Below are 13597 nucleotides of genomic sequence, written 5' to 3' on the forward strand. Positions count from 1 at the left end.
TTGGGATCGTCCTTGGGTTGAAATCCTTGGAATGTCCTGGAACTGAAAATTCCAAGTGGGAGCCAACGATCGGTGATGGAGTTTGGGATCATCCTTGAGTTGGGATCTCCAGGATCTCCACGTGATCTCCGTGGAATTTTGGAATTCCAACTGAGACCCAACGATCGGCAACGAAGGTTTGGGATCATCCTTGAGTTGGGATCCCGGGAATCTCCTTTTGGACCTCGCAATTCCGACTGGGACCCAACAGCTGGGAATGAAGGTTGGAATCGTCCTTGGGATCTCCAAAATCCGGGCTGGTCCTTCTGGGAAGGCGATTCCAGCTGGGATCCACGGCTGGTGATGGAATTTGGGATCGTCCTTGGGATGAAATCCTTGGAATCTTCTGGGAACGTGATTCCAGCTGGGATCCAACACCAGTGATGGAATTTGGGATCGTCCTTGGGATGAAATCCTTGGAATCTTCTGGGAAGGCGATTCCAGCTGGGATCCAACACCAGTGATGGAATTTGGGATCGTCTTCGGGTTAAAATCCTTGGAATCTTCTGGGAACGTGATTCCGACTGAGATCCAAGGCTGGCGATGGAATTTGGGATCATCTGTGGGTTGAAATCCTTGGGATCTTCTGGGAGCGTGATTCCAGCCGGCATCCAACGGCCGGCGATGAATTTTGCCGAGGTTCTGCCTCTGGAGCAGCGACATTCCCAGGATACCTGATCCCGGTCAATCCGTGGGTTTTCTTGCCCGTTGGATCTTTTTCCAACTTTTTTTTCCTTTTTTTTTTTTTTTTTGGCGGCAAAATTCCCAATCCCAGAAATCCCCGGGGAATTCCAGCCCCGTTCCCAGTCGGTGCCGTCGGGTTTGTCCGGAGCCGTTCCCAAATTAATTTTTTTTTCCCCTTTCCTGTTTATTTTTTGGCAGAAATGGCGCCAAAATTGAAGAAAAAAGGGCACTCGGGGCGGGAGCAGAAAAAGGTAGGAATGGGATTGGGGGCGGGGTGGGGGTTGGGATGGGATCCATGGATTGGGGTTGGATTCGTTAATTGGGATGGGATCCATGGATTGGGATTGGATCCGTTAATTGGGATTCGATTCATTAATTGGGATTCGATTCATTAATTGAGTTGGGATGGGATCCATGGATTGGGATTGGATCCATTAATTGAGGTGGGATTGGATTCATTAATTGGGATTGGATTCGTTAATTGAGTTGGGATGGGATCCATGGATTGGGATTGGATCCATTAATTGAGGTGGGATTGGATTCATTAATTGGGATTGGATTCGTTAATTGAGTTGGGATGGGATCCATGGATTGGGATTGGATCCATTAATTGAGGTGGGATTGGATTCATTAATTGGGATTGGATTTGTTAATTGGGTTGGGTTTGGATCCAGGGATTGGGATTGGGATGGGATCGGTCCTTTTGATCACCAGAAGCCGTTTTGTTGACCCAGAAGAGTGTTTTGATGACCAAACCCCCGTCTTGATGACCAAACCCCCATTTTTGGTGACCAAACCCCCATTTTGATGACCAAACTCCCGTTTTGATGACCAAACCCCCATTTTTGGTGACCAAACTCCCATTTTGATGACCCAAGAGTTGGTTTTGGTGACCAAACCCCCGTTTTGATGACCAAACTCCCATTTTGATGACCAAACCCCCGTTTTGATGACCAAACCCCCGTTCTGAAGACCCAAGAGTTGGTTTTGGTGACCAAACTCCCGTTTTGATGACCAAACTCACATTTTTGATGACCAAACCCCCATTTTGAAGACCCAAGAGTTGGTTTTGATGACCAAACCCCGATTTTTGATGACCAAACCCACATTTTTGATGACCAAACCCACATTTTGATGACCAAACCCCCGTTTTGATGATCAAACCCCCGTTTTGAAGACCCAAGAGTTGGTTTTGGTGACCAAACTCCCGTTTTGATGACCAAACCCACATTTTTGATGACCAAACCCACATTCTCACCACCCAACACCTCATTTCCTTTCCCAAACCCCCATTTTAACACCCCCCCCCTCCCCCACATCTCCGACCCCTTTTCCACCTCCTCCTTCTCCTCCCCAACAGCACCACCACCACCACCACCAAGCGGCGCCGGCACCGCCGCAGCCCCCTCCGGCGCCGCCCCAGCCCGTCCCTCCGGCGCTGCAGCCGCCGCAGCCGCCGCCCGTCCCGCAGCCCGCCGCGCCCCTCAAGGCGTCGCCGCCGCCGCCGCCCTTCGTCCCCGCCCAGGTGCCGGTCCTGGAGCATCCTTTGCCGGGGACCATGTTCGACACCATGGCCCATTTCGGCCAACCCATCCTGCACCTGCCCCAGCCCGAGCTGCCCCCGCCCCACCTGCCCCCGGCGCCCGAGCACAGCACCCCGCCCCACCTCAACCAGCACGTGGTGTCGCCTCCAGGTGAGACGGGGCGGGGCCTGCCAGGGGCCGCAGGGCGTTGGCGGCTTGGCGGACGTGGTGGGCTCGTTGGGGTGGCCTGAAGTCCCAGAGGATGAGGATGGTGGCGGGTGGGGATGGAAGGTTCTTGAGTCTTTGTGGCCACCACGGTCTTGGTGGGATGGCTCAAAGTTCCGGAAGATGAGGATGGTGGTGGGTGGGGTTTCTTGATGTCCACCGTGGTCTTGTTGGGGTGGCCCAAGAGGAAGGGGAGGATGAGGATGGTGGGTGGGGGTCAGGAAGGTTCTTGGGGTTTGGTGGACATTGTGGTCTTGGTGGAGTGGAGCAACGTCCCAGAGGAAGAGGACGGTGGTGGGTGGGGTTGGTTCCTTCTGGAGGACGACGGGGTGACGTTGGGAGGTGGTGGACCATCCCGTGGACGTTCTCCTGGTGTCACCAGGAGATCAGGACGGTGCTGGGTGGGACTGGGGGCTGGTGGACCATCCCATGGACGTTCTCCTGGTGTCACCAGGAGATCAGGACGGTGCTGGGTGGGACTGGGGGCTGGTGGACCATCCCATGGACGTTCTCCTGGTGTCACCAGGAGGCCAGGACGGTGCTGGGTGGGACTGGGGGCTGGTGCACCATCCCATGGACGTTCTCCTGGTGTCACCAGGAGACCAGGACGGTGTCGGGTGGGACCGAGGGGTCGATGAGCCATCCCACGGACCTTCTCCTGACGTCCCCGCCGCGTGTCCTTCCTCCCCAGCTTTGCACAACGCTCTGCCTCAGCAGCCCTCGAGGCCCAGCAACCGGGCGGCGGCGCTGCCCCCGAAGCCGCCGCGGCCGCCGGCCGTGTCGCCGGCGCTGCAGCCGCCGCAGCCGCCGCCGCAGCCGCTGCTCCCGCAGCCGCCGCTGCCGCAGCCGCCGCAGGTGCTGCTGGAGGACGAGGAGCCGCCGGTGCCGCCGCCGCCGCCGGTGCCGCCGGTGCCGCCGCACCACAACCTCCCCCTGAGCACCAGCCAGATGCAGCTGTACCTGCAGCAGCTGCAGAAAGTGCAGCCGCAGACGCCGCTTCTCCCTTCAGTGAAGGTCCAGTCGCAGCCGGCGCCGCAGCCGCAGCCGCCGCCGCCCCCCCCGGCGCTGCCGCCGCCGCCGGCGCACCCCGCGGTGCAGCCGCTGCAGCCGCCGCCGCCGCAGCGCCCGCTGCACCTGCAGCCCCTGCCCTTCCCCTCGCACCTGGCGCAGCCGCCGGCGCCGCCGCCGCAGCAGCAGCAGCAGCCGCAGCAACCGCAGCAGCAGCAGCCGCAGCCGCCGGCGCCGCCGCAGCAGCCGCAGCCGACGGCGGCGAAAGCGCAGCAGGTGATCCAACACCACCCGTCACCGCGGCACCACAAAGCGGACCCCTACGGCACCGGTGAGGAGACGGAGGGATGGCGGATGGGTGGATGGATGGATGGATGGATGGATGGATGGATGATGGATGGGTGGAGGATGGATGATGATGGGTGGATGATGGATGGTGGATGGATAGATGATGGATGATGATGGGTGGTGGATGGATGATGGATGGAGGAATGGATGGAGGAATGGATGGTGGATGGATGGATGATGGATAGATGATGGATGGATGGTGGATGATGATGGATGGATGATGGATGGATGGATGATGATGGATGGTGGATGGATGATGGATGGAGGAATGGATGGAGGGATGGATGGTGGATGGATGGTGGATGATGATGGATGGATGGTGGATGATGGATGGGTGGAGGATGGATGATGGACGATGGATGATGATGGGTGGTGGATGGATGATGATGGATGGATGATGGATGGATGGATGATGGATAGATGATGGATAAATGATGGATGGATGGTGGACGATGGATGGATGATGATAGATGGTGGATGATGGTGGATGGTGGATGATGATGGATGATGATGGATGGATGATGGATGGACGATGGATGATGGATGAATGATGACTGATGGATGATGGACAATGGATGGATGATGATGGATGGTGGATGATGAAGGACAGATGATGGATGATGGTGGATGGAGAGATGGATGATGATGGACGATGGATGGATGATGGATGGACAACGGATGATGGATGATGGATGGATGGATGGTGGACGATGGATGATGGTGGATGGTGGATGATGATGGATGATGATGGACAATGGATGGATGATGATAGATGGTGGATGATGATGGATGGTGGATGATGATGGATGATGATGGATGGATGATGGATGGACGATGGATGATGGATGAATGATGACTGATGGATGATGGACAATGGATGGATGATGATGGGTGGTGGATGATGATGGACAGATGATGGATGATGGTGGATGGAGAGATGGATGATGATGGACGATGGATGGATGATGGATGGACAACGGATGATGGATGATGGATGGATGGATGGTGGACGATGGATGGACGATGGTGATGACGATAACGACGATGGTAACGATGACAGTGATGATGGTGAATGATGATGATGATGATGGTAACGACAATGATCGCGTCAGTGACGATGACGATAGCGACAGTGATGATAATGACGATGATAACGACCACAGTAATGACGATGATGACGATAGCGATAATGACGATGCTGGTGACGATGATGACGATGACGGCGGTGATGATGACGATGACCTTGACTGACCGTGTCCCCCCTGTTCCAGGTCACCTGCGGGAAGCCCCCTCCCCTCTCATGATGCCTTCCCCACAGATGCCGCCGTTCCAGGGCCTCGTGCCTCAGTCGCCCCCTCAGCAAAACATCCAGCCAAAAAAACAGGTGAAAAAACACGAGTTTGGCCGCAGGTGGAACAAAAAAATGGGATTTTGGGAGAAGGTGAAGAGAAAATGGGATTTTGGGAGAAGGTGAAGAAAAAATGGGATTTTGGGAGAAGGTGAAGAAAAAATTCGGGATTTTGGGAGAAGGTGAAGAAAAAAATTCGGGATTTTGGGAGAAGGTGAAGAAAAAATTCGGGATTTTGGGAGCAGGTGAAGAAAAAAATTCGGGATTTTGGGAGAAGGTGAAGAAAAAATGGGATTTTGGGAGAAGGTGAAGAAAAAATATGGGATTATGGGAGCAGGTGGAACAAAAAAATGGGATTTTGGGAGAAGGTGAAAAAAAAATATGGGATTTTGGGAGCAGGTGAAGAAAAAAATTCGGGATTTTGGGAGAAGATGAAGAAAAAAAAGGGATTATGGGAAAAGGTGAAACCGAAAAATGGGATTTTGGGAGAAGGTGAAGAAAAGAATACGGGATTTTGGGAGAAGGGGAAAAAAATGGGATTATGGGGGAAGGTGAAACCAAAAAAATGGGATTTTGGGAGCAGGTGGAAAAAAAATGGGATCCGGTTAAAAAATGGGATTTTTGGGTTTTAGGATGAGGTGAGAAAACCCGGATTTTGGGGAGTCGGGTAGAGAAAAAAACCACCGGGGTTTTGGGGTCGGCTGCAGAAAATGGGATTTTGTGATCCGGTGAAAAAACGGGATTTGGGGACCTGGGTGAAGGCGTTCGAAAAGGATTTGGGATTTTGGGGCAGATCCTGATCCCAGATTTCCACGGCAGGAATTGTGAGCTGGTTTGGGATTCGGGATTCAGGGGCAGGATCGGGGTCGGGCTGAGGGTTTGGGGTTTGGGGCAGCTCCTGATCCCGAATTTCTGCAGGAACTGCGAGCTGGGTCAGGATTTGGGTTTGGGATTCGGAATTTTGGGTTTGGGATTCAGGATTTGGGTTTGGAATTCAGGGTTTGGGTTTGGAATTCAGGATTTTGGGTTTGGAATTCAGGGTTTGGGTTTGGAATTCAGGATTTTGGGTTTGGAATTTGGGATTTGGAGCAGGTCTGATCCCGAATTTCCCCGTCAGGAGCTGCGGGCGGCCTCGGGATCAGGATTTGGGGTTGGAATTCAGGATTTGGGTTTGGGATTCGGGATTTAGGGTTTGGAATTTGGGGTTTTGGGTTTGGAATTCAGGATTTGGGTTTGGGATTTGGGATTTTGGGTTTGGGATTCGGGATTTGGGTTTGGGATTCGGGATTTGGGTTTGGGATTCGGGATTTTGGGTTTGGAATTCGGGATTTTGGGTTTGGAATTCAGGATTTTGGGTTTGGAATTCAGGGTTTGGGTTTGGGATTCAGGATTTGGGTTTGGGATTCAGGATTTGGGTTTGGAATTCAGGATTTGGGTTTGGGATTTGGGGTTTTGGGTTTGGGATTCAGGATTTGGGTTTGGAATTTGGGATTTGGGGCAGGTCTGATCCCGAATTTCCCCGTCAGGAGCTGCAGGCGGCCTCGGGATCAGGATTTGGGGTTGGAAGTCGGGATTTGGGGTTGGAATTTGGGGTTTTGGGTTTGGGATTTGGGATTTGGGGCAGGTCTGATCCCGAATTTCCCCGTCAGGAGCTGCAGGCGGCCTCGGGATCAGGATTTGGGGTTGGAATTCAGGATTTGGGTTTGGGATTTGGGATTTGGAGCAGGTCTGATCCCGAATTTCCCCGTCAGGAGCTGCGGGCGGCCTCGGTGGTGCAGTCGCAGCCGCTGGGGCCGGGCAAGGAGGAGAAGCTGCACTCGCCCGTCATCAGGAACGAGACCTTCAGCCCCCCCCTGCGCCAGGAGCCCCCCAAGGGACACCCCGAGGGCATCAAAGCCGCCCCACACCTGCCCCAGCGTGAGTGGGGACACCCCAAAACCTCCCCCCCTTCCCCGGCCCCGGGGAGATCCCAAAAAAAAAAAAAAAGATCCCGTGGGATTTCGCTTTTTTGGGGGAAAAAAAAAAAAAATCCTAAAAAAAAAAATTCCCGTAAAATTTCATGGGGAGGAGGAGAATCCCAAAAAAAAACCTCCAAGGTGGGAATGAGACCGACCCCCGCCCCGGATTTTGGGGGCAGAGTTCCCAGTTTTGGGATCTAAACCTCCCGTGATTCCGATTTTTCCGATCCCTGATATCAACAGTTCCCGATTTTGGGACCGGAAATGGGCCAAATTCACAGTTTGGCGTTCAGAACCCCCGGAGCTCCCGCGTTTTGGACCGGAAACACCCGATTTTCCACTTTTTAGGATCAGAGTCCCCCAAATTTGGGGTTTTTGGGATTCCGGGGCCGGAGCTGAGGCCCCTGGAGGGAGCAGGACCCCGGCCCACCCCAGTTTTGGGGTCAGAATTCCCACTTTTTGGGCTCCAAATCCCCGTGATTCCATTTTTTGGGATCACTTTCAGGATTTTTAGGATCAGAATTCCCCTAATTTGGGGTTTTTGGGATTCCAGGGCCGGAGCTGAAGCCCCTGGAGGGAGCAGGACCCCGGCCCGTGATCCGACCCCCGGAGCAAACGCCGCCCGCCCCCGACAAGGAGCGGCAGAAACCCGAGCCCAAAACCCCCGTGGCCCCAAAAAAGGTAAAAAAAAAAAACCCCAAAAATACAAATTTCGGGAAAAAAAAATCCCTCAGATTTTGGGGAAAGTTCCTCAGATTTTGGGGGAAAAAAAAAAAAATTCGTCGGTTTTTGGGGAAAAGTTGCTGGGAATTCGGGAAAGAATCCCTCATGTCTGGGGGGAAGAGGCCTCAAATTTTGGGGAAGTTCCTCGGATTTTGGGGAAAAAAATCCATTAAATTTTTGGGGAAAATCGCTCGAATTTTGAGGTAAAAATCCTCAAAGTCTGGGGAAGAATCCCTCAAATTTTAGGGAAAAAAATCCGCCAAATTTTGGGGGAAATCCCTCAAATTTTTTGGAAGAAGCGTTGAAACGTGGGGGAAGCTCCCTCGAATTCTGGGGAAATTCCTCACGTTTTGGGGAAAAGTTTCTCAGATTTTTGGGAGAATTCCTCAAATTTTTGAGGGAAAAAAAAAAATCCAAAGGATGGTGAGTAAAATCCTTTCAATTCTGGGGGGAAATCCCAAAAGCTTCGGGGCAAATTCCTCGAATTTTGGAGAAAGCTCCTGGAATTTTGGGGGAAACCCTTCAAAAATTCCCTAAAATTCCCAGGGAATCCTGGCAATCCTGCCGTGGGCAGCCGGGATTTGGGGTGGGCTCGGGAGTTTTGGGGTTCCCGCCCCGAAACTTGGCTGAGTGAGGTCCAGAAAGGGCTGGAGAAGGTCCACGGTTGGGTTTTGGAGAAGCTCCTGAGGTGCCACCAGGCTCAGGGAGGGCTCGGACGTCCCAGGGAACCTGGAGAAGGTCCAGGGTTGGATCTGGGGGAACCTCCTGGGATCCCACCAGGATCAGGGACCTCCTGGGTTGGACCTGGGAGAACCCTCTGAGATCCCACCAGCCTGAGGGACCTCCAGGGCTGGATCCAGGAGATCCCACCAGGCTGAGGGACTCAGGGAACTCCAGGACTGGATATTGGGGAACCCCCTGAGATCCCACCAGCCTGAAAGACCTCCAGGTTTAGATCTGGGAGAACCCCCCGAGATCCCACCAGGCTGAGGGACCTCCAGGGTTGGATCTGGGAGAACCCCTGAGATCCCACCAGGATCAGGGACCTCCAGAGTTGGATCTGGGGGATCCTACCAGGCTGAGGGATCTCCAGGGTTGGACCTGGGAGAACCCTCTGAGATCCCACCAGCCTGAGGGACGTCCAGGTTTAGATCTGGGAGAACCCCCCGAGATCCCACCAGGCCAAGGTTTCTCCAGAGTTGGATCTGGGAGATCCCACCAGGCTGGGGGACCTCCAGGGTTGGACCTGGGAGAACCCCCCGAGATCCCACCAGGCTGAGGGACCCAGGGAACTCCAGGACTGGATATTGGGGAACCCCCCGAGATCCCACCAGGCCGAGGCTCCTCCAGGGCAGCCCCCAGAGCTCCGGCTGTGTCCCTGAGCCCTCGGTGACCCGGCGGTGTCCCCTCGGCAGGACCTGAAGATCAAGAACATGGGCTCGTGGGCGTCGCTGGTGCAGAAGCACCCGGCGGCGCCGGCGGCGGCGGCCAAGTCCTCCAGCGACTCCTTCGAGCAGTTCAAGCGGGCGGCGCGCGAGAAGGAGGAGCGCGAGAAGGCGCTGAAGGCCCAGGCCGAGCAGGTGGAGCGCGAGAAGGAGCGCCTCAGGAGGGAGCAGGAGAGGATGAGGTGAGGGCACGGCACGGCCAGGGACGCCGGGAGCCGTCGTGAGGTCCACCACGAACACCGCCAGGGACATGAGAACCACCACAGACACCACCAGGGACATCACAAACACCGCCAGGGACACCACAGACACCACCAAGGACACCACAAACACCACAAACACCGCCAGGGACATGAGAACCACCACAGACACCGCCAGGGACTCCACAAAAACCACCAGGGACACCACAAACACCGCCAGGGACATCACAAACACCGCCAGGAACATGAGAACCACCACAGACCATCACCAGGAACACCACAACCACCACCAGGGACACCACAAACACCGCCCGGGACATCACAGACACCACCAGGGACACCACAAACACCACCAGGGACATGAGAACCACCACAACCACCACCAGGGACTCCACAAAAACCACCAGGGACATCACAAACACCACCAGGGACACCACAGACACCGCCAGGAACATGAGAACCACCACAAACACCACCAGGGACTCCACAAAAACCACCAGGGACATCACAAACACCACCAGGGACACCACAAACACCGCCAGGGACATCACAGACACCACCAGGGACACCACAAACACCACAAACACCACCAGGGACACCACAAACACCGCCAGGGACATCACAAACACCACCAGGGACTCCACAACCCCCACCAGATCCACCACCACCACCACCACCACTGTGCCCATTCCTGGTCATTCCCTGAGCCATGTCCAGTTCCTGGTTACTCCTGGTCACTGATGGTCACTCCTGGTCACTCCTGGTCACTGATGGTCACTGATGGTCACTCCTTTAGGAGCCGGGAGGATGAGGATGTTCTGGAGCAGGCCCTGGGGGGTTCTGGTCACTCCTGGTCACTGCGGTCACTCTGTGGTCAATGATGGTCACTGCGGTCACTCTGGTCACTCCCCAGGAGCCGGGAGGACGAGGAGGCGCTGGAGCAGGCCCGGCGGGTGCACGAGGAGGTTCATGGTCACTCTTGGTGACCGTGGTCACTCTGTGGTCACTCTGTGGTCACTCAGTGGTCAGTGATGGTCACTGCGGTCACTCTGTGGTCACTCTGGTCACTCCCCAGGAGCCGGGAGGACGAGGAGGCGCTGGAGCAGGCCCGGCGGGTGCACGAGGAGGTTCATGGTCACTCTTGGTGACCGTGGTCACTCTGTGGTCACTCAGTGGTCAGTGATGGTCACTGCGGTCACTCTGCGGTCACTCTGGTCACTCCCCAGGAGCCGGGAGGACGAGGAGGCGCTGGAGCAGGCCCGGCGGGTGCACGAGGAGGTGCGGCGGCGCCAGGAGCAGCAGCAGCCGCCGGGGCCCGGCGCGGTGCCGGTGCCGGTGCCGGTGCCGGTGTCGGCGCCGTCGGCGCAGCCCCAGAGCTCCCAGAGCTCCCAGTCCATGCTGGACCAGCAGCGCGAGATGGCCAGGAAGAGGGAGCAGGAGAGGAGGCGCCGGGAAGCGGTGAGGGAAGGGTTAAATCGGGCAGAATGTTCCGGAAAAACCCCGGGAAACGGTGGGATGTTCCCGAAGAATCCCAGTAAAAAAGTCCCGGGAAAATGGGGTTAAAATCATGGGAATATTCCCGAAAAATCCCACCAAAAAATGGGTTAAAATCATGGGAATGTTCCCGAAAAATCCCACCAAAAAATGGGTTAAAATCATGGGAATGTTCCCGAAAAATCCCACCAAAAAATGGGTAAAATAATGGGAATATTCCCGAAAAATCCCACCAAAAAATGGGTTAAAATCGTGGGAATATTCCCGAAAAATCCCACCAAAAAATGGGTAAAATAATGGGAATATTCCCGAAAAATCCCACCAAAAATGGGTTAAAATCGTGGGAATATTCCCAAAAAATCCCACCAAAAATGGGTTAAAATCATGGGAATGTTCCCGAAAAATCCCACCAAAAAATGGGTTAAAATCATGGGAATATTCCCGAAAAATCCCACCAAAAATGGGTTAAAATCATGGGAATGTTCCCGAAAAATCCCACCAAAAATGGGTTAAAATAACGGGAATATTCCCAAAAATTCCTACCAAAAATATGGGTTAAAATGATGGAAATATTCCCAAAAATTCCTACCAAAAATATGGGTTAAAATCATGGGAATATTCCCGAAAAAACACTCAAAAAATGGGTTAAAATAATGCAAATATTTCCAAAAAAACTCTCCAAAAATGGGTTAAAACAAAACAAACCCGAGGATCCCAAAAAAATCCCCCCAAAAACGGGTTAAAAAAAAAAAAAACCCAGAACATTCCCGAAGTTCCCGGAATTTTTTTCCCGATCTTCCCGTTTTTTTTTTCATTTGCAGATGGCAGCGACGATCGACATGAATTTCCAGAGCGACCTCCTGGCGATTTTCGAGGAGAATCTTTTCTAGGAGAGGCGATTCCGGCCGGGAATTTGACTCTTTCCCAAAAAAAAAAAAAAAAAAAAAACAAAAAATCCCAAGAAAATACAAAATACAAAAAAAAAAAAAAAAAAAAATTCCACACGGGAAAAAAAAAAAAGAAAACCTGGAAAAAAAATCAAAAAAAAAAAAAAAAAGAAAAAAATTCCTTTTTTTTTTTCTTCTTTTTCTCTCTTTTCCCTTTTTTTTTTTTTTTTTTTCCTCCTGGCAAAAAAAGACAAAAAGAAAAATTACCCAAAAAAACAAAACAAAAAAAAGAAGTTCGGACTCTCCGTTATCAATGTTGGAAAAAAAAATCAAAATTCGGGAATGGGAGCGGGGGCGGGGCTGCCTTACCCCGGAATTCCACTTTTTTTTTTTTTTTTAATTATTTTTACCTTTTTTCCCCTTTTTCACACCAAAAAAAAAAAAAAAAAAAAAAGAGAATTCCTGGGAATTCCCGGGATTTTCATTTCCTCATTTTTTTGCCTTGGTTTTTTTTTCCCGGATTTTTGGAATTCTTCGGGCGGGAGGTTTTTTTTTTTTCGGTTGTTCGTTTGTTTTGTTTTGTTTTTTTTTTTTTCCTTGGCGGCTGCGGCGGATTAAAAAAAAAAAAAAAGGGGAAAAAATAAATTCCCGAATTTTGGGTCGGATCGGGGCGAATTTGGGGCTTTTTTGGGGGGGAGGGGAGGAATTTCGGGGGGGAGGGGTGACGGCTGCCTCAGGGACTTCCCCCCCTTCGCCTTTTCCCGCTTTTCCGACGGAATTTTTCCTCCTTTTCCACCTGATTTTTCTCCTCATTTTATTAATTTTCTGCCTTTTCCCAAAATTCCGCTTTTTTCCCCTCATTTTTTTTTTCAGAATTTTCCTGATTTTTTTCCCACATTTTTCCCCTTTTTTTTCCTCTTTTTTTATATTTCCCCCGGATTTTTCCCCCTTTTTTTCTGAATTTTTTCCTTTTTCCCTTTTTTTTCTCCAATTTCTCTTTTTTTTAAATTTTTCTCTGTTTTTTTTCCATTTTTCCCCGATTTTTCCCCTTTTTTTCCCCAAATTTTCCTTTTTTCCCCATTTTTTTTTCTTGTTTGGTTTTTTTTTTCTTTCTTTCCTGACTTTTCTCTCCTCCTTTCCTAATTTTCTTGGTTTTCTCCTCTCCCCCCCTTTTTAAATTTCCTTTTTCCCTGATTCTTCCCTGTTTTATTCCTTTTTCCTCCTCCTATCCGTTCCCTTTTTGTTCCTTTTCCCCCATTTTTTCCCCTTTTCCCCAACTTGTTTTTCCCACTTCGATTTTATTTTCCTTCCCCCCTTAATTTCATTTTTTTTTTCTCTCAAATTCCTTTTTCATTTTCCCTCCTTTCCCTCTTTTTTTTTTCTTTTTTCCTCCTTCAAAATCCCTTTTTTTTCCCCTTTTTTTCCCATTTCCCCCCATTTTTTATAAACCCTCAATTTTTAAAACCTTCCCCCTTTTTCCCTCCTCTTTCCCCTCCCTCCCCTCCCCCTTTTCCCCAATTTCCCCCTTTTTCCCCCAAAATCGCCGCCGAGCCTGGAAATTTTTTTATTATTATTATTATTCCTATTTTTTCCCCCCCGTTTTAATTCAACTTTTTTTATTCTTATTTTATACAAATCCTCCCCCCCCGCCCCTTTTTTTTGGCCCCAAAATCCCGGGAATTCTCCCCGTTTTTTCCCCCTCCTCCTTCCCTTCC

The 13597-nt window shown here is 51.9% G+C and overlaps 1 protein-coding gene across 3 annotated transcripts in view; it reads left to right on the forward strand.

The window, feature by feature from the left end:
- Nucleotides 1-12341, forward strand: part of LOC136305827 (bromodomain-containing protein 4-like) — a 31566-nt gene extending 19225 nt beyond the window's left edge. Inside the window, exons 12-21 of one of the 3 annotated variants that reach the window (XM_066209138.1) lie at nt 922-974; nt 2084-2417; nt 3163-3810; nt 5099-5211; nt 6927-7092; nt 7687-7814; nt 9272-9483; nt 10415-10483; nt 10731-10959; nt 11817-12341. In XM_066209138.1, coding sequence (XP_066065235.1) covers nt 922-974; nt 2084-2417; nt 3163-3810; nt 5099-5211; nt 6927-7092; nt 7687-7814; nt 9272-9483; nt 10415-10483; nt 10731-10959; nt 11817-11885 — 2021 coding nt within the window. In that variant the 3' untranslated portion in view covers nt 11886-12341. The other 2 variants (XM_066209136.1, XM_066209137.1) reach the window with 2 other exon arrangements.
- The last annotated feature ends 1256 nt before the right edge of the window (nt 12342-13597 follow it).

The sequence above is a fragment of the Chamaea fasciata genome, unplaced genomic scaffold, assembly GCF_029207755.1.
Source record: "Chamaea fasciata isolate MVZ Bird 193981 ecotype frontalis unplaced genomic scaffold, bChaFas1.0.hap1 SCAF_685, whole genome shotgun sequence".
Lineage (NCBI taxonomy): Eukaryota > Metazoa > Chordata > Aves > Passeriformes > Sylviidae > Chamaea > Chamaea fasciata.